Here is a 24,951-nt window from a genome sequence, read left to right as displayed (position 1 = left end):
AGTTATAGGCCTATGTTTAAGCAATAAGGTCTAAGCTAGAGGTAGCCTATTGACTGGGCCTACTGGTCCGTAGATTTCTTCTAGGAATCCTTCAAGTAAAATTAGGTGACTGTGGTTTTGAAATAACTCGTACGTTTTGCTCAATTAATAAGGTCTAATAATAGCCTACAGTAAAATGACCAGTGGCCTAAGCTAGTTGGAGAGCTAAAGACCACTTCAATAGGCTAGTTAAATCACTAATAAATATTTATACCACCTAGAAAGGGAATTGTTTTTTAAAGTTCTTGCTAAGGGGCCTCTTGCCAGGATAAGGTAAAATTCTTGACAAGCTACTTTTTGTCTATTTGGAGAGTGGTTAGATTACAAAAAATGAAACTTTCAGTAATGGATCCACGTCCAAAAACATACTCTAAGAAGCTATTGCTAAGTTACTAGCCTATGTCAACCCTATTCTGATTTCTAAGTTGTAGAAATTTGCCTTCTCATCAAATCACTAGCCTACCTTATAAGGCTTAAAATGACCTTGAATCAAACTTGTCAACAATAAGGACATGTCCTGTAAATACCAGTCAATGATTATGATGCCTCAACTTGTTGGGTACATCCTACACTGGGAGCCAAGACTTCTTGCACAAGGTTTTGTCAACTGCAGACTTGAAGGCGTCAACACAGGGAGATATAACAGCATTTGGTAAAATTCTAGTTTATTGACTTTTGGCTATCTCAGAAAGGGGTTAGGTTAGGAAAAATGAAACTTTCAGGGATGGGTCTAAAGGCTTAAGTATATCCTGGGAAGGTATTTTGAAGTACCTCTACTCCTTCTCCCTCTAGAGGGTCCTGACCTTTGATGACCTTTAAAAATATATCTATATGTATAAAAATAAGTTGTCTGTGGGTCTGTCGAGTGACATCATGTCATCATGTTGTCATGAAGTTAGTTGTCATCATGTTTGTTATGATGATGACATCATCAAAGGTATTTAAGAAAATTGTTCAAAGACAAATTTTTAATTGTAAGAAGATCATGGATGGAAAAATGTTTAATTGTAAAAGACTGAAGAGCCTACAATGGCAACAGCTGAGGAAGCTGCTCAAAAGACAAATTTTTAATTGTAAGAAGATTGTGGACAGAAAAATGTTTAATTGTAAATTGACTGAAGAACCTACAATGGCAACAGCCAAGGAAGCTGCTCAAAGAGTCTATGCCAAAAAACTTGCAGCTGATACAGAAAGTAAGAAAAGAAAGCATGCTGAGGAATCACAAAAAAACAGGCTTGCAGCTGATGGAGAAAGTAAGAACAGAAAGCATGCCAAGGAATCACAATATATATAGATATATAAATATATATATATATATACTATACATATACTATATATATATATATATATCTATATATATAAAAATAAGTTGTGGATGGATGTGTGGATGGATGTGTCAGGTGACGTCACCTGAAAAAACTGGATCAGGTGACGTCAAAACTGAAAAAACTAAAAAAGGCAAAAACTACAAAAAAAACTAAAAACTAATAAAAAAAATAAAAAAGCTAAAAAACTAAAAAAACTAAAAAAAGGCAAAAACTACAAAAAAAAACTAAAAAAAAACTGAAAAAACTAAAAAAAGGCAAAAACTACAAAAAAAAACTAAAAACTAATAAAAAAAGTAAAAAAGCTAAAAAACTAAAAAAACTAAAAAAACTAAAAAAAGGTAAAAAACTAAAAAAAATAAAAAATAAAAAAAAACTAAAAAAAAGGAAAAAACTGAAAAATAAGCTAAAATAAAGGTAAAAACCAATAAAAAACTAAAAAAAAAAGGAAAAAACTAATAAATGACGACACTCAAAGAGAAAAAAAGGCAAAAACTAATAAATGACGACACTCAAAGAGAAAAAAAGGCAAAAACTACAAAAAAAACTAAAAACTAATAAAAAAAATAAAAAAGCTAAAAAACTAAAAAAAACTAAAAAAAGGCAAAAACTACAAAAAAACTAAAAACTAATAAAAAAGCTAAAAAACTAAAAAAACTAAAAAAAAGGCAAAAACTACAAAAAAACTAAAAACTAATAAAAAAAATAAAAAAGCTAAAAAACTAAAAAAACTAAAAAAACTAAAAAAAGGTAAAAAACTAAAAAAACTAAAAACTAAAAAAAACTAAAAAAGGTAAAAACTAAAAGAACTAAAAAAGAAAAAAATAAATGACGACACTCAAAGAGAAAGCGACCAGGACAAAAGGAATGTTCGATTAGCAATCAACAAAGCACCGGGACACAGGGAGTATAAAAAAAAGAAAAAAAAAGGAAAAAAATAAAGGAGAAAAACAAAACTAAAAAACGAATGTATATACAGACCGGTACACCGGGATACAAATGACGACCGGGACACAGGGAATATAAATGACGACCGGGACACAGGGACACAACTACAACGGGGACACCGGGGGAAACAGGGGGATATAAATGACGACCGGGACAAAAAAACTAAAAAGAAAAAAAAACTAAAAACTAATAAAAAAACTAAAAAATCTAAAAATCTAAATAAGCTAAAAAAGAAAAAAAAAGGAAAAAAATAAAGGAGAAAAACAAAACTAAAAAACGAATGTATATACAGACCGGGACACCGGGATACAAATGACGACCGGGACCCGGGACACAGGGAATATAAATGACGACCGGGACACAGGGACACAACTACAACGGGGACACCGGGGGAAACAGGGGGATGTAAATGACGACCGGGACACCGGGACAGGGAATGGTCGATTAGCAATCACCATCAACAAAGCTCAAGGGCAATCATTAGAATCATGAGGTATAGATCTGAATACAGATTGTTTTCCCATGGACCATTATATGTTGCATGTTCAAGAGTCGGTAAACCTGACAATCTATTTATATGCAAAGACAATGGGACAGCAAAGAATGTTGTATATTCGCAAGTTTTACGTAGTTAAAACCATATATATATATCTATCTATATTCACAGGTGGGACATAGGGACACAACTACAATGGCGCGTAACTATTATGGCGCGTAACGACTTACGCGCGCGGGGGGGCTTGGGGGGGGCGCGAAGCGCCCCCACCAACTAGGTGTTGGGGTGGCGCGAAGCGCCACCCCAACAGCTAGTATATATATATATATATATATATATATATATATATATAATCTATATATATAACAATAAGTTGTATGTGTGTTATGTCTGTCCACATATGTTGTCTGAATTATTTCATCATATACCAATTCAAAAACGAATGTATTCAAGCCCAAAGTAGCTGAGTTAGTAACACATTATGTTCCAGGTTCTAGGTCCAAGAGGTTGCTGGTTCATACCTTGGCTAGGTAAAAACTAAAAAAAAAACCTTAAAAAACTAAAAAAAAGGTAAACACTACCAAAAAAAAAAACTAAAAAAAAACAAACTAAAAACTAATAAAACAACTTAAAAAACTAAAAAAGAAAAAAAAGAAATAAAGGAAAAAAACTGAAAAATAAAGGAGAAAAACATAAAAATAAGTTGTATGTGTGTTATGTCTGTCTGTCTGCATATGATGTCTGAATTATGAATTATTTCATCATATACCAATTCAAAAACGAATGTATTCAAGCCCAAAGTAGCTGAGTTGGTAGTGCGTTATGTTCCAGGTTCTAGGTCCAAGAGGTTGCAGGTTCGAACCTTGGCTAGGTAAAAACAACAACAAAAAACTAATAAGAAAAAACTAAAAACTGAAAAAACTAAAAAATGTAAACACTACAAAAAAAAACTAAAAAAAAGGTAAAAACCAAAAAAAAACTAAAAAGAAAAAAAGGGGAAAAACACAGAAATTTATTTCATCATATACCAATTCAAAAACGAATATATATACAGACTGGGACACTGGCACACAAATGACAACTGGGACACAGGGAATATAAATGACGACTGGGACACAGGGACACAACTACAATGGGGACGCCAGGGGCACAGGGGGATATATAAATGACAACGAGGACACAGGGAATGTTTGATTAGCAATCACCATCAACAAAGCTCAAGGGCAAAAATTAGAATCATGAGGTACAACTAAAAAAAAAAACTAAAAAAATGGTAAAAAACTAAAAAAAAAAAAGACCAATTCAAAAACGAATGTATATACAGACCGGGACACAAATGACGATTGGGACACAGGGAATATAAACGACGACCAGGACACTCAAAGAGAAATTACAGACTGGGACACAAATGACAACCAGGACACAGGGAATATAAATGACAACTGGGATACAGGGACAGAACTACAATGGGGATGCCAGGGGACACAGGGGGATATATAAATGACAACGGTGACACAGTGAATGTTCAATTGGCAATCACCATCAACAAAGCTCAAGGACAATCATTAGAATCATGAGGTATAGATCTGAATACAGATTGTTTTTCCCATGGACAATTATATGTTGCATGTTCAAGAGTTGGTAAACCTGACAATCTATTTATATGTACAGACAATGGGACAGCAAAGAATGTTGTATATTTGCAAGTTTTATGTAGTTAAAAACATATATATATATATATATATATATATATATATATATATATATATATATATATATATATATATCTATATTCACAGGGACACAACTACAATGGCGCATAACGAATATGGCGTGTAACAACTTACACGCGCAGAGGGGCTTGGGGGGCGCAAAGCGCCCCCACCAACTAGGTGTTGGGGTGGTGCAAAGTGCCACCCCAACAGCTAGTATGTTATAAATGTCAAACCTTGCAAATGGATCTTCTGCTTGAATGAAGTACAACAAAATTGTTTTCAGCTTCACAACTTTGCTCAATCACAATATATAAGGTTTTAAAGATATGCAAATACATTTCCTAAATTTTGAAGAAAAAAAAACATTGATATGGCTCAGAATTCTACTCAAACAACAGGAATTGCATTTTCAGAGCTAAAGGCTGAGAAAAAGCAACTGGTAACTAAAAATTAAGGTAAATGTTGTTTTGTCAAAATTTCAGTAGGTATAGACTTGTCATGTAGGCAAATTTCAGGGCCCTCTAGAGAGAGAAGGAGTAAAGGTGGGTACTTCAAAATACCTTCCTGGGATATACTTTAGCATGTAGACCCATCCCTGAAAGTTTCATTTTCCTAACCTAACCCCTTTCTGAGATAGCCAAAAGTCAATAAACTAGAATTTTGCCCTTATACAATTGGGTAGTATATAGGAGATTGTAGTATTGAAATCCTTTTATGCATTTAGTTGCACATTGCTATATTGATTCCAGAATTGATATCTCACCCTTTTTGATTAGAGTAGCAGCACACATCCCAACTTCTAATTTTGGTCTGGTTAGGCTTTTTAAAAGCTTGGTGATCACAATGGGAGATTTGCTACAGAATGCTCTATTTATTAAACCATGTGTTTGGTCAACATGGCTACTAAAGGCTATGAATGACAATTACACTTCAGCTTATCATCAACTATTAAAAATAGGTAAAGAATATGGCATTGGACTTTACAGTCCCTCTTGGCAGTGCTGATCTCCATTTCTTGGCCCTTCAGCCAGGAAGTGCAATGGGCAGTTGGGGGCCAACTATACTGTGCTTTTGTACACCCTTCCTGTTTACCTTTCTCAGATTTCTCTAGGTACCCATTTAGAGCTGACTCAGGCTGAGCTAACAGGGTCACACCACTGATTACATCTCAAACCAATTAATTGGGTACACTAGGATTCAAACCCTTGCTCTATTGGACAAAGGATCCTAAATCCAGCATATCAATCCACCAATACCTGTTATAAATTTGACAAAACAACACTATACCTTAATTTTCAGTTTCTTTTCCTCTGTTTTTGGTTTTGAAAAATGAAACCATGTTATTTGAGTATAATTTAAAGCCATATAAATGGTTTTTCTTTCAAATTTTTGAAATGTATTTGCTGATTTTTGAAACCTCATCAATTGGGATTGAGCAAAACTGTGAAGCTGAAAATACTATTATTACCTTAAATTGCAACTTTGAGCAATTGAAGGATTTTCCATCCTGTAGCATTGCTCAGCATTTCTTCAAAAATTGCCATTTTTATAGCACAAAGATTTTTAAGGATTACCAAAGGTCAGTGCCCTCTAGAGAGAGAAGCAGTAGAGATAGGCACTTCTAAATACTTTCCTATTATATACTTTAGTCAGTTGATCCATCCCTGAAAGTTTGATTTTTCTAACCTAACCACTTTCCATGATAGCAAAAAGTAACTCATCTAGAATCATACCCTAAACCTATCTAAATTTTGACAAAAAACTAAGGCCTCTTAATTTTGGGTTTTTAGTCTTGTTTTTCATTGGGTCTGTTCTCCTGAATGCAATTCCTGCTTATTTCAGAAGTATTATAAGGCTTATTTCAGGGCTTTTGGTAAATAATTTGGAGTTGGCAACCTCTCAAGGAAACATTGCTGAACAAATAAAAGACAGCCAATTAGGCTACCATTATCTTAAATTGCATTGAGCAGCAACATCAGGTGGTGTTAATCCTCCTGTAGAGACTTGGGGGGAGGGGTGAAGTTCATCAAGGTTTGGCAGGAAGTTAGTCCCACTCCATATTTGCCCAGTCCCAATGGATGTCCTTAAATGGTTCAGCAGTCTTTTTTTCTGAAAATGCACTCAATCTCATTAAAGGTCCATGATAAGCCCTTTGTTTTGCCAAGGTAAAACATGCAAAAATTAACATGATTAGGGCTAACAACCTCTAGACCAGAACAAAATTTGCACTTGACTGAAAAAAAACAGTTTTTAAAGAAATTACAGTGGATTTTCAGTTTAAATACATTTACTGATGTTTATTCCTTATAGTTAAAATAATTTTTTATTTGTTAAAGTAAAAAAAGTGAAAACCTTTTAAAATGTTTTGTTTCCACAACAACTCCTTCTGTACAAAGTGGGCTGGACTAAAACAAAAATATACTGATACATTGTGCCCACATTGCACTTTAGTTAGGCAGTACAATTGTGCTGCCAATCATCTTTGGTCTAGTTTTTGAAAAATGGCTATCTCAAAATGTCTATCAGATGCATTTAAGGAAAATACAAAATGTGGGGGGGGGAGGAGGTAGCTGCCTTCCAATCACTTTAACTCTTAAAGAGGGCACTAGATCTTCTGATTACCAATCCAATGAACCCCCTTCAAAGTCTATACAACCACCCATTCTATAAAAACTTTTATGTAGCCCTGGGACATAACTTACAACCCCTGCCCATAGGACTGTGTAGGGGTTGTCATCTTTTTAGACACAATTTATGGACCTTTCAACTATGCTGAATAAAATGGCTATCTCAAATTTTGTTTGGATGTGTTTGGGGAAATAATGGGTTTGGGGGCTGTAACCTCCAGTCAATTTTGACTATTAAAAGGAGTACTAGCTTTTTCAATTTCCAATTGAATGAGCCCCTTTTGAAGATTCTGTGACAACTCCTTCTGTATAAAGTGTCTTGGTTTAAAAAAAAAGATACATTGTGCTGACATTGCTGTTCGCTTAGGCAGTGCTATGGTTCTGCATATGATAGGCATCTTGAGAGTACAGTTTTGGATTGAGGTAGGCTTCAATTTTGGATTTTTCTTCTCTAACAATTGTTAAAGTACAGAATATGTCCCTTTAATTTTTGTTGCCATTCACATATACAAGAATGCACATTGTTTTTTTTCTGTCTTTCCTTTTAGAGGACTTTTACCTTAAATCACATTAACTAGCAACATAAGATGGTGTTGGCACCTCCTGTAGATCTGAAGAACATGAAAGTTGCAAGTGTCTTGAATTGTGACTTTGATTCTTTCTTGTTGCTGTACTTCTAATTCCTGGTAGGGTAAGGTATGTTGGACCTCATAGTGAAGTAGACTATTTGTAGTTTGGCTTAAAATTATAGTATATCTCATCTTTCAGTGATTGAGGATTTTGTCATCCTGTAGAATTACACTTCATTAATGACTGCATAAACAAATGGAAGTGCTAGCTGATTGAAAAACATAACTGGAATGGTTGAAGATTTGAAAAAAAAAAACCTTTTTTCATTTTCATTTTTCATTTGTATGTCTCATGAGCTTCTTGACCAAATTCCCATGACTTAGCCAGCCATGCCTTATCTACTGTGTTCTTGAATGCTTGAATAAATCATATACTGATAATTTTATCATAAAGGCTATTCTAAAAGTTTACAGACATGACAGAGAAGCTATTGTAGGCTTTTACACTGACATATGGCTCAGGGACAGACTTAGTGTGCCCTCTAGTATATTTTCTTCTGCCCAACAAGAAAGGGCAACATGTGCTCCACAGCTTATTTATTAGCTTATACCTACAAGTAACATGACTAGCTGGTATTTTTATGCTAATAGGCTCTGCATATGGCTTATGTCTAAGACTCTATGGTGTGTAGGGTTTGGTGGTTGTTCTTCTTCTACTAGGCAAAATATGGACTTTTCACTAAAGACTATTTTGCCTTCTTCCTTTTATCTCTTTATGTGAGGTTTGTTGAACTGTTATATTTAGCTGAAAGTTACTGTTCTTTGGATTTCAAGAGCTTGGTAATCCTCATGTTACCCATACACCACTGAGTGGGTTTGAATATACTGGAAGTGTGTCTTCATGCCTCTAGAAGGAAGTGCATATGATAGTGTAAGACATAGAAAAGTTTTATGCAAATTTGGTCCTTTGGGGCTTGTGATAGACATTTTTTAAAATTAAATATCTTATCTTAACCATGTCCAAATTATAATGACATGCCATATCCAGGAGCTCCTGGCTTGAAGTGGAATCTGAATATATTATAATTTGTTCATATTAGAACTGGGTGGGTAATTATAATAAATTCCAAGGCCCTAATAAAGGCATTTAATGTCTCTAAAGGTGTTTAGTAATAGATAATTTATTAAAAAGTTTCTCACCAACTGCAATATTTAGGAATTGTAGATAAACTCCAGGAGACACATTTCAATTCATTTTTGACCAATGAACAAAGTAAAAATGATCTTTAGATGAAACTTCATTAAGTTCAGCAAATTTTTTCTGAACATATTGGATTGGGTTGAGTTCTTTTGTCCAATGCAAGAAACTAGTATTTATTATGAGGATTGTTAAGTCCCTGGAAAGGATTGAGGGAAAGTGGAAGCAATAGACTTAGCCAAAACTGGGAATTTAATTTTAAGATTTGCAAACTCATTTGCAAGGCCTCTGCAGATGGATGCATTTCTTAGCCAATTGTGTAATATATGTATTAAGAAGCAACACACACACACACACACACGAAAAAAAAAACACTCAATTCTCCTGATTTTTGTTATACAATTTTAAAAAAACTAGGTATAAAACTCTTTGCCAACTGCTGGTGGGATAGGTGTACCAGCTGAAGTTTCTCAACAAGCACTGCAACCCTGTATGGGAGTTGTATTGTTGTGGATTGAGGGGGGGGGAAGGGTTTGGTGGATTGGGTGAATCAGAGATTTGCTTCCAAAATCCATGCAGACTTTCTCCATTATTTTTTTCCAGAGTTTACATTTTAAACTTTGTCAGCAGCTCTTCATACAATATTTCTGCCTGCTTTGAAACTATCATTTGAGTATTTTTCTCAACTGTTTTGAGAATTGTGCTTTGCTCAGCCATCAGTCCAAAATGCCATACAGGAGCTGCATATTCCAGAATTGGGTAAATAAAAGTTACCCTTTTTCCTAGACTAGTTGTGTTTGCTTCCTATTTTAAATCACTGGTAATAACAACTCCCAAGAGTTTAATCTTACTGACTTTAAGAGAATTAGAGATAGTTGGTAGGAAATTTGGTTCAGAAGAATTTAAAAATGAAATAGCTAAAATAGAAGATTTTCTGTCATATTTGAAATGGAAGCTTTAGTTTTCATGTTATCAATTAAATTTGAGCTTTGCTACATCCATTTGCTTCACAAATTTCTCCAAAGGGTAAGGTCATCAACATACTTCCAACAGTCTTCACAATCATTAATAATATCATTAATCATAACTAGAAAAAGAATAGGACCTAGGATAGTACCTTGAGGTACACCACAAAAACAACAGTAGGGTTCACTCTGAAATCAATTAAAAGCTTAGAAATTAAAATGTTATGATTAATCAGATCAAAACCCTTTTTAAAATCAATTGTTATTAAGTTTAGCCATTTACCAGGCTTATCAACATGCTTAAAAATAAAATATAAAAGACTGACTAGACAATGGGATGTTGATGAATTCTTCCTGTTACTGTACTGATGAGGATCAAGGCAGGGTTCAACTTCAGCTTTTCTGTTGATGCTTGAGACCATCCAGAAGTTTTACCTGATCACTTCTCTCTTTAAGATGGTCTTTGATTTGACTGGTAATCTCTGGATGCAGCCTAATGTAACATAGTTTGTGAGTTCTTTTTCTGTGGTAAACCTTATAAAAATCCTTGAAATAATCAAGGGAGAAAGTACCCTCAGAGAAATCTTTTTTAGCCAGTTTAACAGCTATGCCTATCCTCTGCTTGTTTGCTACTAATGAAAATGTTGTAGAACTGGGGAATGACATTGTAGGGTTTGAGCGAGTATTGCTGTTTTTGACAATATTATAGAAGAGTTATTGGGGAATCTTCTGATTGTACTTAATGAGATCCAGGATAATACTTGCTTTACCACCATCACTGACCTGTCTTTGTCAATTTCTTGGAATTTTCGACCATAATTCCACAAAATCTGCCTGAAGGGCTAAGTAAACATTCTCTTGTTTTTTTGTAAGATTTTTTAATATTTGTTTTTTGGCTGGGGATCCAGGATAGTCGAAAAACACTTATGAAGTCAGTATGTCTCCAAACATCAAGATTGTCCTTCTTGGAAAAATATTGAAAGAAAACTCCTCCTTGAGTGACTCCTGCCCCTTATTGAAACTGCTTCCTGTGTAAAGGTATGGCCAGAAAACTCTGATGTCATAAATTATTTTTTGTCATCAAATTTAAATTGCTTACTATTCTATTTAATGTCTTCATGTGAGAGAAGTCAAAGAGGTGAAAGGGCTTGTTGTTAGTCCATATACCTCCCTACAGTTTTTGGAACTGGATGTCTCTGTATATATTATAGATATCAGTTTTGTGTTTGAATAGTAAAAAATAGGCTTTTTAACCAAATATCTTTCTCTGGTGTAAGCTTCTAAAAATTAGTAAGCCATAGTAAAGAGATTGATTACTTTAGAAAAAACTTTTAAAATTTTTTCTTACATTATTGCAAAGGTTTTTTTTTCAGGACTGAAAGCAAAAATGATTGGTGGACTTTTCGTTTACAATCACAAAGGAGAAGTACTAATATCTCGAGTCTACCGTGATGATATTGGAAGGAATGCTGTTGATGCCTTTAGAGTCAATGTCATCCATGCACGTCAGCAAGTTAGATCTCCAGTCACCAATATAGCCAGAACATCTTTCTTCCATATTAAGGTGAAATATCTCTTTCTTTTTTCTTTTTTTTTCTTGCTATCTTGCTACAAGGATCAAAATCTTTATTCCAGAGATTATGAATATTTCACAGATAAGAAAAAAATGTTGGTAATACTGGAAAAGTAAAAATAAGTTTATCATCCCTTTTTTGTCTTGGATAAAGAATAAGTCAGTTAAAGGAAACTGATGCCATCATTACAAAAAAATTGACTTGTAATTATTATTATTGTGAGCAGACTCACAACACTTTGTGGTCTGAGTCAAGACTCAGGCCACAAAGGTCCATTACCTCTTCACCAAAAAAGAAGAAAAGTAATAATAATATATCATAATAATTGCTGGGCTATTGATGTCCAGTGGAGTGCAGTATTTTAAGATAGGGCTTGTCTATTTCTTCTCTCCCTTCTTGTAGAGAAACCTTCCTTGGTAGTGTCAAGGTATCGACCATTATTCTCCCTATCCCAGGAACCCCACCCATTAGCTTCAGACATTCTTCTCTCAAAAGAAAGTGGAGAGTCGTCTACTACTTGCCCGCCATCAGCAGCACCACATCCTTAGAGCCAATACTAGCAAGATAACTTCTTTCTCCAGCCTTGGATTGCTCATCAAGGGATCTTGTATTATGCCAGGGTTGACACTTGGTATGTCCAAGGGGGATTGAACCTCCTCTGCCCTTGGACATGACTTAAGCAGCCATTGTTGGCTTCAATCTGTTCAATCTTGGACAGATTGAATTACCCTACAAAAAGGGTAATTCCAGCCATTCATCCAAGGTTGTTTTTTGGGATGATCCCGGGGGGAAAGTAGGTAATTGACGTGTTGCCCAATTAAGTCAATAGTATTAGGTTGACTATGATTAAGCTATTGCTAAATCAAAGGCAGTTTCATGTTATTTATTTGTTCATTTAAAACTCGCTTATTCCAACGTTTCTTTGCTATGCGAAATAGTACGTACACGGCAAGGAGTTAAACCTAGCAGAATATTGATTGGTTCCATTAATGTGGGTAAGTTCTATAGAGACTTCATTGTCCTTTTTAATCAAAATTTCGTTTTTTATTTGTAAATCAAGTGAAAAAGATTTTAAAGTCATAGGAAGAATATGGATAAAATCTTGATCAGAGGGAAGGAAGTTGGTGGTAAAGCTTTGTTGGTTGTCCCTGCTGTCAGTGTAGTGGGCTACAGATGTGTTCTAAAATGTTTATGGGGATTTACTCTACATGTGCACAAGGGATCTAATTATTCACAGGTTGAAACTGTAATGCTTTTTGCGTCAATTCAATTTTGGGTATGTTTGCATGTACTTCTAAGTGCTCACAAATATGTTTCTCCTTTAGTTACCCAAAGTGTAGAGTGTAATTACACAATGCAAGGTTTCAAATGTTAAATTTTTGCCATGCTAACCTTTTTACCTTATTAGATTCAGTGTTAAACTTTTATTTTCTTTATATTGTACAAGATAAACTTGGATTTTGTCTTTTTAGCGTGCAAATATTTGGGTGGCAGCTGTGACTAAGCAGAACGTAAATGCAGCTATGGTATTTGAATTTTTATTAAAGATTGTTGATGTAATGCAGTCCTATTTTGGGAAGATATCCGAGGAAAACATTAAGAACAATTTTGTTCTCATCTACGAACTTCTAGATGGTGAGTACTAAACTTACTGAAATGATTAACAGCATATTTACAAATCAAATAGTTGAAATTTTTACAAAGAGCACGGAAATAAAAGAAGTAACTAGATCTTCAGTGGTCTCCACAACTAGGACCCTAGATTTTATTTCCTATAAAGTTAAATTGAGAATGATAACCCCTTTTGGTAGTGATGTTCAGATGATAAGATTCTGGGTCAAGATTTTTTTTTTTTTTTTTCCAGCATCATGAGTATAGCTATTAACCAGATTTTGCTGAACAAACCTCATAAAACCCCAGAAAATTTGATACAAGAAAATTTGATATTTCCTCCCTCTTTCCATATAGGTCACATAGGTCTGAAAGAGGATAACCACGAATCTCGCTCTTTATCCCAGCCAAGTTTGCTCGAGATTCAATTAATCCTTCTGCTAGGTTTCCTAATGATATAATTTGAACGTCTCTTGCATGAGAAGGTTGCATCAGATCCTGATTCCCCCAAAAACATAGCTACTTCATTTGTTCTTATTTTTCATTATGTTTTGTTGAGATCAAATACCATTCTGGTAGGTACCTTGGTGACTATTATTAAAACCTCAAAACTCCTAAATGGTCTAATTGGGTATAAACTCCGAAATCACCAAAGTGCAACTCTCACTCCCACCAAGTTTGGAGAGATACCAAGAACCAAGAAACTGCTCTGGCAGATGTTGTGAAAACTAGAATTTTCCTCCCCAAAAAGACAGAATGTGTATAGACCAGGAAGGACGCTTGCTCTTACTTCCTGTTTCTTTCGAATTTTCTTGTTGCCTAACATCACATCTTCATTCAGATTTATTCTAGATGATTCTGCACCTTCATAACCTATACAAATTCATTTATTTCGCTAATATTTTTATGTAAGAAACTCAAATCATCTGCAAGAAAATATATAAAATTAATTCGCATAAACAGATATACAACAAAACTCTGCTTAACTCCACACCAAATCAACTAGTAACCTTTCTTCCTAACTTAACAAAAGTAATGCTATTCCTGTCCATTGCACTGATCACCTCAACGTACCTATCTTCTATCTTAGTCAGTATCATCGTGCTAAGCAATTTGCTTCTTATGTCAAAATCGAGCCCCTGAGTCTGTAAGGACTAAATTCACTCTTATTACCTTCCTTGTATCGGAGTTTGATTAAAAGTTTTCTAAAATCAAAAGGTACTTTTGTTGTACAAAAATTACGTCCGTAGTTTTCAGTATTTTATCCCTATCTTTGTAATAGTGGGGTCAATCCACAAAAATGTAAGGTGGGATTTATTTTTATGGCACTTGGTATTAACCAAGTGACATATAGCAATCGTCAATTCTGTCGGTCTGTCTGTCTGTCGGTCCCGGTTTTGCTACTTTAGGCACTTCCAGGTAAGCTAGGACGATGAAATTTGGGAAGCATATCAGGGACCGGACCAGATTAAATTAGAAATAGTCGTTTTCCCGATTTGACCATCTGCGGGGGAGTAGGGGGCCGGTTAATTCGCAAAAAATAGAAAAAATGAAGTATTTTTAACTTATGAGTGGGAGATTGGATCTTAATGAAATTTGATATTTGGAACGATGTTGTGTCTCAGAGCTCTTATTTTAAATCCCGACCGGATCTGATGACTAGGGGGAATTGGAGGGGGGAAACCTAAAGCCCTGGTTTTGCTACTTTAGGTACTTCCAGGTAAGCTACGACGATGAAATTTGGCAAGCGTATCAAGGACCGGACCAGATTAGATTAGAAATAGTCTTTCTCCCGATTTGAACATCTGGGGGGGAGTGGGGGGCCGGTTAATTCGAAAAAAATAGAAAAAATGAAGTATTTTTAACTTATGAGCGGGTGATTGGATCTTAATGAAATTTGATGTTTAAAATGATATTGTGTCTCAGAGCTCTGATTTTAAATCCCGACCGGATCGGATGACATTGGGGGGGAGTTGGAGGGGGGAAACCTAAAATCTTGGAAAACACTTAGAGTGGAGGGATCGGGATGAAATTTGATGGGAAAAATAAGCGCAAGTCCCAGATACATGATTGACATAATCGGAACTGATTCGCTCTCTTTGGGGTAGTTGGGGGGGGGTGGTAATTCTTAAAAATTAGAAAAAATGAGGTATTTTCAACTTACGAATGGGTGATCGGATCTCAATGAAATTTGATGTTTAGAAGGATATAGTGTCTTAGAGCTCTTATTTTATAACCAGAACGGATCCGCTCTCTTTGGGGTAGTTGGGGGGGGGGTTAATTCTGAAAAATTAGAAAAATGAGGTATTTTTAACTTACGAACGGGTGATTGGATCTCCAAGAAATTTGATATTTAGAAGGATATCGTGTCTCAAAGCTCTTATTTTAAATCCTGACCGAATCTGGTGACATTGGGGGAAGTTTGGGGTGGGGAAACCTAAAATGATGGAAAACGCTTAGATTGGAGGGATTGGGATGAAACTTGGTCGGAAAAATAAGCAGAAGTCTTGCATACGTGATTTACATAATTGGAACGGATCCGCTCAATTTGGGGGGGGGGTTAATTCTGAAAAATAAGAAAAAATGACGTATTTTTAACTTACGAAGGAGTGATCGGATCTTCATGAAACTTCATATTTAGAAGGACCTCGTAACTCAGATATCTTATTTTAAATCTCAACCGGATCAAGCGTAATTGGGGGGGAAGCAGTTGAGGGGACCGGAAATCTTAGAAAATACTTAAAGCGGTGAGATCAGGATGAAACTGGATGGGAAGAATAGAAACCTGTCCAAGATACGTGACTGACATAACTGGACCGGATCTGCTCTCTTTGGTGGAGTTGGGGGGGGGGGTATTTTGAAAATTGAGGTATTTGTAACTTACGAAAGGGTGACCAGATCTTAATGAAATTTGATATTTAGAAGGATCTTGTGCTTTAAAGTTCTAATTTCAAATTCTGACCTGGTCCTGTGACATTTGGGGGAGTTGGAGGGGGAAACCGGAATTCTTTGAAAACATGAAAATTGGGGTATTTTTATCTTACGAATAGATCATCGGATCGTAATGAAATTTGATTTTTAGAAGGAATTCATGTCTCAGAGCTCTATTTCAAATCCCGACCAGATCTTTTGACATTGGGGGGAGTTGGAGGGGGAAATCTTAGAAAAACACTTGGAGTGGAGGAATCGGGATGAAGCTTGGTGGACAGAATAAACAAATGTCCTTGATACGTGATTGACAGAATCGTACTGGATTCGCTCTCTTTGGGGGAGTTGGGGGGTTCAGTGATTTGGCGAGTTCGGTGCTTATGGACGTGCTAGGGCGATGAAAATTGGTAGGCATGTCAGGGAGCTGCACAATTTGACTTGATAAAGTCGTTTTCCCAGATTCGACCATCTGGGGGGCAAAAGGGAGAGGAAAAATTAGGTATTTATAACTTACGAGTGGGTGATCGGATCTTAATAAATTTTGATATTTAGAAGGACTTTGTGACTCAGAGCTCTTATTTTAAATCTTGACCGGCATTAAGCCTCTTATTTTCCTTTTTAAATCAATCTATTGATTCATAGAATTTTGTTAGAGCTCATACCATATGATCTCTTGGCTCTTAGCTCTTCTCGCCTCGTCGCAAGTGCCATATGAGCTCTTAGCTCTTGTTCAAAACCAGGAGTGGTGGTTTTTATGTTTTTTTTTTTTTTTTTTTTAATAAGCACGGTAGAAAAGGGCATTTTTAATGAAAATACCAGAACAAAGGTATATACTTGACACTAAATAAATCTTCCTCCAGTTCTAAATTGCCAAAAAATATTTTTTAAACTTTATTATTGCTCAGCACATTCTAAAAACGTTATGCACGTCTCTCCTTAACACTCTACATAACCGCTCTATCTCTCTCTTCTGCAAAACCTGCAGGGAAATTTAAATGGTACTAATTTTCCTTTTCCTATTTGTGCACATTTTAATGTTTATTTTGTTTTCGGGGATTTGTTGTCCGCCTTGCGTCGTCCTTGGGAGACATCCTGGTAACAAAAGATTTTTTCAAAGTAGTCGCCTTGTAAATCGTGATAATGATCACGTCCTTAATAAATATTTGAAGGGGCACACTTTTTCTAGGATGATAATCAGTATCGAAACATTTTTTTTCAAATATTAACTCTGAATGTAAAAAGTTGGCTTGAAACAGGGAATAGTAACATCCCTTTTATCCAACATGTATCAATAGAAATAAACGAAAAAAATTGTTATTGAAATATATGCAAAAACAAAATCGATTATTTATGCTGATTCTAAGTATGCAAAATTTATTAGTTTTAATATTGTTCGTCAAGCTATTAGTATATGAATATTTGCGTAGTTTTAGAAATAGAAATTGAACACCTCCCGAAAATGTGTGCCGTTTTGATGGAAATTTTGTAACATAATTCAGCATCTATTGGAGCTTTTAGACCACTATCTGCAAAATTGTGAAATTTCTTATTTGTACGGAGAAGGGTGGTCACGCATTTTTATAGCGTATTTGCATAGGCTCCCGATTCCAGAGGCTATGCAGGCGTACAGTATACCCTTTGTCCCTAAACCTAAATACAGTCCATAAAAATGAACCATTATTATAGACAGTATAGTCAATAATACTCACGGCTATATAGTATCGCATAGTTATATATTATCATCTAGAGTGTTTGCCAATGGATTTTCTAATGGGAGTGGGGAATACCTAAGCCCCAAAAATGCATAGACATTTTTCTTTTCAGGGAGAAGGGCTTCAGGCGAATTGAAAGACCATTCAGATATTTATATATTTAACCTCTTACTTCTCTTTATAAGAAGTAATATATATATATATATACCTACTAGCTACTAGTTATACTAGGTATACCTACTATACCTACTAGGTATATATATATATATATATATATATATATATATATATATATATATATATATATATATATATATATATACCTACTAGCTGAGCTCTTTTTCTCGAAATATTACGCAGTGAAATTAAATCTTGATTTAAAGGGTCAAGTTTGAGGGGACACTAGCTCTCGCCATGTTTAGTGTAATCCTGGACATGCTGGTGAAAACGAAGAGAAATGACATGAATTAAAACAAGTTTTTTTATTGAAAGTAAAGACCGAAATTAAAACTTCAAAGACAGAAATTATTCAGTATACGAGGGAGGGGACTGTCCCCTTCTTAAACTCCTCAATTTATGCTAAACTTTTATTATGATTTTCTGAGAGCATATATGAGTGCAATAAATGTGCAGCCAATTAACTTTTTTAGTATTGGAGCCAAAATTGCATTGTCGAAAGCAAATACACATTAATAAGCTCTTCCATTTTGAGATATAGGGAAAGTCATTTTTATTTCATTCCAATGCCCTTGGGCTTGATTATCCGGTTTTAAACCATTTGGGACAATGAGTCAAACTCTGCCGAAAAGAGAGGGGAGGGAAAACCCTCCTGATACCGTATTAATTTCTGCTCGTTTTAAGTTGTAACGTCGCTCTCTACTTTCATTTGCAAACATTTGCTATTTTTTATTTAATATTTAACTTATTAGGGTACACAAACCTTGGGCCTGTTCATTCATCCAGCAAGGTTTGACTCGTTCTTCCCACAGATTAGTGCTATTCCAACTCTTCCTAATAGAGACGTCTGGGTAGGGGGTTCCTGGGTAAGGGGACTTTTGATCTGTCCTAGACCCCATTCTACGTCTTTCTGTTTTCATCTAAGCATTTTCAAGATTTTTCACAACTCTTTGATCTCGATCTCTGTCATAAAAAACTAACCAGTCAGTAAAAACTGTTCATTTAGATGTATACTTTTTCGGTAAACACTTGCAATTACAAATTAGCTATGCTTGTTGCATTTGTACATTCTTTAAGTGATGATAACTGTAAGTGAGACAAAGAATATTGGCAAATAGTGAGCTATCCATTTTTAAGAGTTACAGTGCTAAAAGGCAAGAGCCAATTGAAAAACGAATGCCAAGATCAGGCCTAAGTTGATTATATGCTTAACGTAGACAGCCATGCAATGATGAAAATTGCCCAGATGAAAATGTCTCATAATTATTAGATGTGTATTTATTTGCTAAACAGCAGACTTGGAATTTTTTGTTATGGTGCACGAACTGCGAGTGAATGAAAAAGGATCAATCAAGCAGAGATCCATGTTTATCCACAAGTAAGGACTTAATATTTTGTATGTGAATTTGTGTTCATTTACTGTGGTTAATGTACGCTAATACAATGTAAAAAAATTTATGCTTAAGATTTGGATTTTTTTTTTCTTCTTTTTTTTAGCTCCATGTCTTAGCTCCAGACAGGATAAGTCATTTTTCTTTTTCTTTTTTCTCCCAGACTTGTGAAAGGAAAACTGCCGCTGTTTTGTACCTTTAGAAATTTGAACTCTTATAACCAGTTATCTAATTTTTATAATTAACTGAAGCTATTGTGTACACGGCCATAAATTATGAGATACCAGACAATTTTTTACAGGGGTACTGAAGCCTTCGAAAACGGAGATTCTTAGACCCAAAATCTAAAATAGCGACTGAAAAAGAGTAATTCTTTTTCAGATTTGGGATATTTCTCTAGAAGCAGTTGCAAATATTCGCGACAGATGCTGCTGAAGTCAAGTTTTAACCTATTTCTCCTGAAATATTTAAAGAAGCCCTTAAAGTGATTTTAATTTAATTTCTAGAAATACTCGACTTTGGCTATCCGCAGAACACGGATACTGGTGTCCTAAAGACTTTTATCACTCAGCAAGGGGTCAAGTCTCAAACCAAAGAAGAGCAGGCTCAGATTACATCTCAAGTTACTGGTCAAATTGGTTGGCGAAGAGAAGGAATCAAATATAGGAGAAATGAACTATTTTTAGATGTTTTAGAATATGTTAACCTACTAATGTCTCCTCAAGGTTATTTAATCTCTCTCTCTCTCTCCCCTCCCCTCTCTTCCCCCCATCTCTCTCTCTCTTTATCTCTCCCCATCTCTCTCTCCCTCTCTCTCTCTCCCCCTCTATCTCTCTCCCTCCCCTCTCTCTCTCTCTCTCTCTCTCTCTCTCTCTCTCTTCTCTCTCTCTCTCTCTCTCTCATCTCTCTCTTCTCTCTCTCTCTCTCTCTCTCTCTCCTCTCTCTCCTCTCTCTCTCTCTCTCTCTCTCTCTCTCTCTCTCTCTCTCTCTCTCTCTCTCTCTCTCTCTCTTTCTTTCTTTCTCTTTCTAATGCACTACAGATAGCAAGGAAACACTGTGACTAGGACTGCGATTTATTAATTACCCCAGCGCCACCATTCCTATTAGATGAGAGATGGCTGCTTTACCTGCTCGTATACTGGAGTCTTTTTTCTGTACTGTCTGGTTTTGTATTCAAGCAATATATATGTCAATCTCTGCTAACATAGAAAATGATAAGAAAAGTATGCTAGCTACTACTTTTATTATCGTAGAATTAAATGAACTATATTCTTAATTTTTGTTTCATACAGAGCAGACACGTATGAAGGAAGGGCCCTTTGGGTTTGTGCCTCCCTAAAAAATGTAGAGATTTTACCATATTTTCCATGTTTTTTACCTATTTTTGACTATTTTTTACGAAATTGGGCATGGCAAACATTGACATCTCGGCCATTTTAAGAAGTGATTTCTGTCCATTGCCGAAGATGATCGAAAATCAATACCATAATCCTGCTTTAAAATCGCTCTAAACGGCTTCAGAAATGAGATTCCACAGATCGCTCATTCACGACGAGATTTAATTGGAACTGAATTGAACCAATTACATTTTTCATTCTGATTAGGCTGAAAAATTCTGATTTGCTAAGTTTTTTTTTTTTTTTTTTTTTTTTTTTCATGTGTGTCAAGTGTCGTGTAGTAGTGATTTTTATTTACAGGTCAAGTTTTGTCTGCCCACGTTGCCGGAAAAATAGTTATGAAATCCTACCTCTCCGGTATGCCTGAGTGCAAATTTGGGATTAATGATAAGATTGTAATGGAAGCCAAAAAAGGTTCAGCTTCTGATGATCCTGCAAAAGCAACAAAGGCGTCCATAGCTATTGACGACTGCCAGTTTCATCAGTGTGTCAAGCTCTCTAAGTTTGAAACTGAGCATTCCATCTCCTTTATACCACCAGATGGCGAATTTGAACTTATGAGGTATACCTATCTTCCTACTGCCCTTTAGTTCTAATTTGGTTTGAGACATAGGAATACCAAGGAACATAGGATTCCGAAATTGACCGGGTCTTCGGCGATTTAAACATGGGTCTGATGCTACAAACTGAAAATCACTAGTGTCACTTTCAGTATGATTGCTGAGTTAAACTAGGCTGATTCAAAACAACCAAAACTAAGTTAAATTGTTAAAATTGATTATATTTGTCATAGTTTACACAAAAAAAGTAAATTCCTTAGAAAGTGAAATTACATAGGGAAGTAGCCCATTCTCTAGCTTAACGTATCTAATGCGTATTGTTCGTGGCTTGTTTGTTCTATCAGAAGACAAAACGCTTTTCATAAGGCTCACTGCATTCTGCTGGATAAATATAAGGATTACCAAGTGCAAAATAAGTTTGTTTTAAAGAATGAGCCATTTGAGGAGCTAGAAAGCCTTGGGCTGAGTGAGGAGAAGTAAAAAATAAACAGTTACTCCCAAGAGCCGTTATTCCATGCCATTAGACCGTTTTTCCAAGAGCCATCGTCCCGAGCCATCGTCCCGAGCCATTAAGCCGTTATTCCAAGAGTTATTATTCCAAGCCATTAAGCCTTTATTCCAAGATCCATTTACTGAAAATATTTGACTTCTTTACTCTTTATGTAATTTATTTCGTGAGAACTGTGAGCCAAAACCTAAACGGGGGGTGGGTCAGTAATTTTCGGTAGGTGGGTGGCTGCTCATAAAACGTTTTTAGGTCGAGGATGTTCTCTTATTGGTAGTTTTTTGGGCCAATCTTGGGAGAGACCTTCTCTTGATTCACGTTTCTGTCTTCCTTTTTACTGTATGTCTGATGTATAAACTTATCAATTTTTCGTATTTCAAGCTTGCAAAGCTTGTTATATGCAGAATTGTTATTTTTGAAAACTCTTGTATGAAAGGGAGGGAAGGGCTCCCAAATTGTTATCGTCAAGACGTCCACCAGTAGCGGTTGTCAGGTTTCAATCGAACTGTGGGAAATAAGAATCAAAGTATTGGTTTAGATTTTCAGGATCCTTATCGGATCTTACCTCGGGGAGGGAGGGGGGCCCACAATCAGACCCTGGTGCCGATTCTTAATCAAACAGTTCGTGGCAATGAACTGTAAGGGACGACTCAGCTCAACAGTAACCGTAAATCTGAAAATGGAATTTTTATGTAAATAGATGCATCAGAAAAATTGCCATATTATGCTGATTCCAAATATATAAGAATCAATAAGTTTGGCCTTACCCATCAAAATGTACGTGATAAAGTGTAGACCTACACGGTGAACACAATGAAGTTGTTGACAATCAATCATTAAGGTTTGGAATTCCATGAATAGATTAAGTTAGTCAATATACCTACTTTTTTTTTTATCAAAAGCGTCTAGGTATTTTATATGTCTGCCCTTCCGATGGCTTGTTGCTAAACTATTCAAGCTAAAAGTGGGAATTTTCAGCAGAATAATTTTGGAACCATTGTAATACAAATTATACTTCAAAAAATTTTAATAAAAATTAATGCTCAGTTACGTTGTTGCCAAAATCCATCCCATTTTTATTTTAGTGTTTTAGCTTAGTTCATAAGCTGTTGGGTCTAAATTATTTGACCCAAATGTGATTTAATGTGATTTCAATTTTTTAATGTTACTTCTTACATTCAGTTGAAGAAAATATCCTTTAGGGCTTTTATCGCTTTTCATTCTTTCTTTAATTTTTTAGGGGCTGGGGGTTGAGTGACAATAGCAGGGCAATATAAAACTTAAAGAAATTTAATTTGCTTGCTAATATTCTGTTCATCATAATTTTTCTTGATTTTGAGTTGAAATTTGACTCCCTGATATTGTCTTTGAACCCAAAAAAATATCTTTTAAAGGCACTTCAGATCTCATTTGGAAGAAGAGGTACTATCATTTTAAGTTTCCTTGGTTCTAACTTGGACTTTGGCTCCATGCTATTTGAAAAAAAGAAAAGAAAATGCCCCTGTAAAGTACTTCAGAGGGAAAAACCTTTTGATGTATGCTTTCCCGATCGCAAGGCTAACCTCTGTTGTTAAAAATAACAGCTAAAGTGGGAACACGATAAAGTTGTAGCTATCATTAAGGTCTCTAATCCTATGTACTAGGATCTATGGACTATTAGTTGAAAACGGGAATTTCTTGCGGAATAATCTTGATGCACAGCCTCCATCCCAATTAATTTCTTGCCTTATTGCCGGAAGTTCAATTTTGTTTCAATATTTTGTCATGCATAGTTCTTTGCCTTATGTATTTTTACGCACCCAATATGCTGCACTGAAAGTGTGTCAAATTCTTTCATATAACAATGTTACCCTATGGTAATTTACAGTAGCATGAATTTTTTTCAAAAGAATGTATTCTTTAGCATTTCCATGTTTCCTAGGTATCGTACAACCAAGGACATCTCCCTTCCGTTTAGAGTTATACCTCTTGTTCGTGAGGTTGGAAGGACACGTATGGAAGTCAAAGTGGTTCTCAAGTCAAATTTTAAGCCTTCGCTTTTAGCACAGAAAATAGAGGTTCGGATTCCTACACCTTTAAACACGTCTGGTGTACAATTGATTTGCATGAAAGGAAAAGCCAAGTATAAAGCGTCTGAAAATGCTATTGTTTGGAAGTAAGCTCCTTTTTCTTTTTAATCTTGTTGTTTTTTAGGGTTTTTTCCTTATTTTTTCGTTCCTAATATAGCTCCAAAATCAATATTTCGTGGACTAAGGCCGGCAGAACTCTTTAAATAATCGTCATTTAGAATTATAACCGTTTAATTTATGTGTAACTTTGGAGATTTTTTTTTTTTTTTAATACATGCACTGCATTTACAGCAAACCCAATTCCTTGATATAGTTTTCTTGGGTCCCTTGAACTTTCCTTATTGCTGAGTTCTCAAGTACCTTTATAACTCGAATTTAAGCTTAGAAGCCAAGGCTAATTTATGTCAAAACGATTAAGATAATTTTCATAATTTAAGGTTTTCTGTATAGCCTGAAGTAGAACCTAGTTAGTCGTAACGTGAATTAGCTGAATTGTATATAGTCAGAAAGCTCAATAAGTCGAACTTTATGATTTACATACTTTATCTATTAAACAGTACGGGCATTAAGAGTTGCTTGTAAACCAAATTCTCAAGGAAAGAAAGTAATTTTAGAACTTACTTTTTATTCTTTGACTAATTTCCTTTTCTTTATATTTCTGTTGTTGTTTTCTCATTGTCAAATTTTTTGTTCTGACTAGAATTATTCTATTTAAAGGTAATTTTAACTAAATTCTCTTTTGCTATGTGATTATCATGCGCAAGAGACGCAGTTCATGTACATGAGTTTGGTTGTGAACTCTGGAAGCAGATCAACAAATTTGCTTTTGAAATGTTTTTGAACAATTCTCCTAGTCACCATGTCGCTCTTGCCTCCCCCCTCCCCAACAGATCATCTAGATTTTACTATTCTCCTCATTCTTTTATATGTTGAATTAACTGGTTTGGGGGACTCTTACATGTGCCGTATCCCTCCTAAACAAATTGATGAGGAGTTTTTCAGTCTTAAAGGAGGAATTATCATCTAATTCAGAGTATGCGGTAAAGTTCTATCAGCAAATTTCTAGTATGCTAGGGATCAGACCTAGAAACATAAATTTGTAGGGGTAGTGCATGTTTGAGGGTTGGGGAGGCAATCGTAAAAAA

General features: G+C 35.3%; 1 protein-coding gene across 1 annotated transcript in view; it reads left to right on the top strand.

Moving 5' to 3' along the window:
• Positions 1 to 24,951, top strand: part of LOC136027346 (AP-2 complex subunit mu) — a 37,564-nt gene that overhangs the window by 173 nt on the left and 12,440 nt on the right. Inside the window, exons 2-6 of the mRNA XM_065704503.1 lie at positions 11,256 to 11,446; positions 12,929 to 13,091; positions 19,782 to 20,000; positions 20,973 to 21,234; positions 23,659 to 23,892. Coding sequence (XP_065560575.1) covers positions 11,270 to 11,446; positions 12,929 to 13,091; positions 19,782 to 20,000; positions 20,973 to 21,234; positions 23,659 to 23,892 — 1,055 coding nt within the window. The 5' untranslated portion in view covers positions 11,256 to 11,269. The remainder of the gene's footprint in view (positions 1 to 11,255; positions 11,447 to 12,928; positions 13,092 to 19,781; positions 20,001 to 20,972; positions 21,235 to 23,658; positions 23,893 to 24,951) is intronic.

The sequence above is a fragment of the Artemia franciscana genome, chromosome 5 (genome assembly GCF_032884065.1).
Source record: "Artemia franciscana chromosome 5, ASM3288406v1, whole genome shotgun sequence".
NCBI lineage: Eukaryota > Metazoa > Arthropoda > Branchiopoda > Anostraca > Artemiidae > Artemia > Artemia franciscana.
Note: the sequence above shows the minus strand (reverse complement) of the source record. Positions and strands in the feature narration are given on the sequence as shown.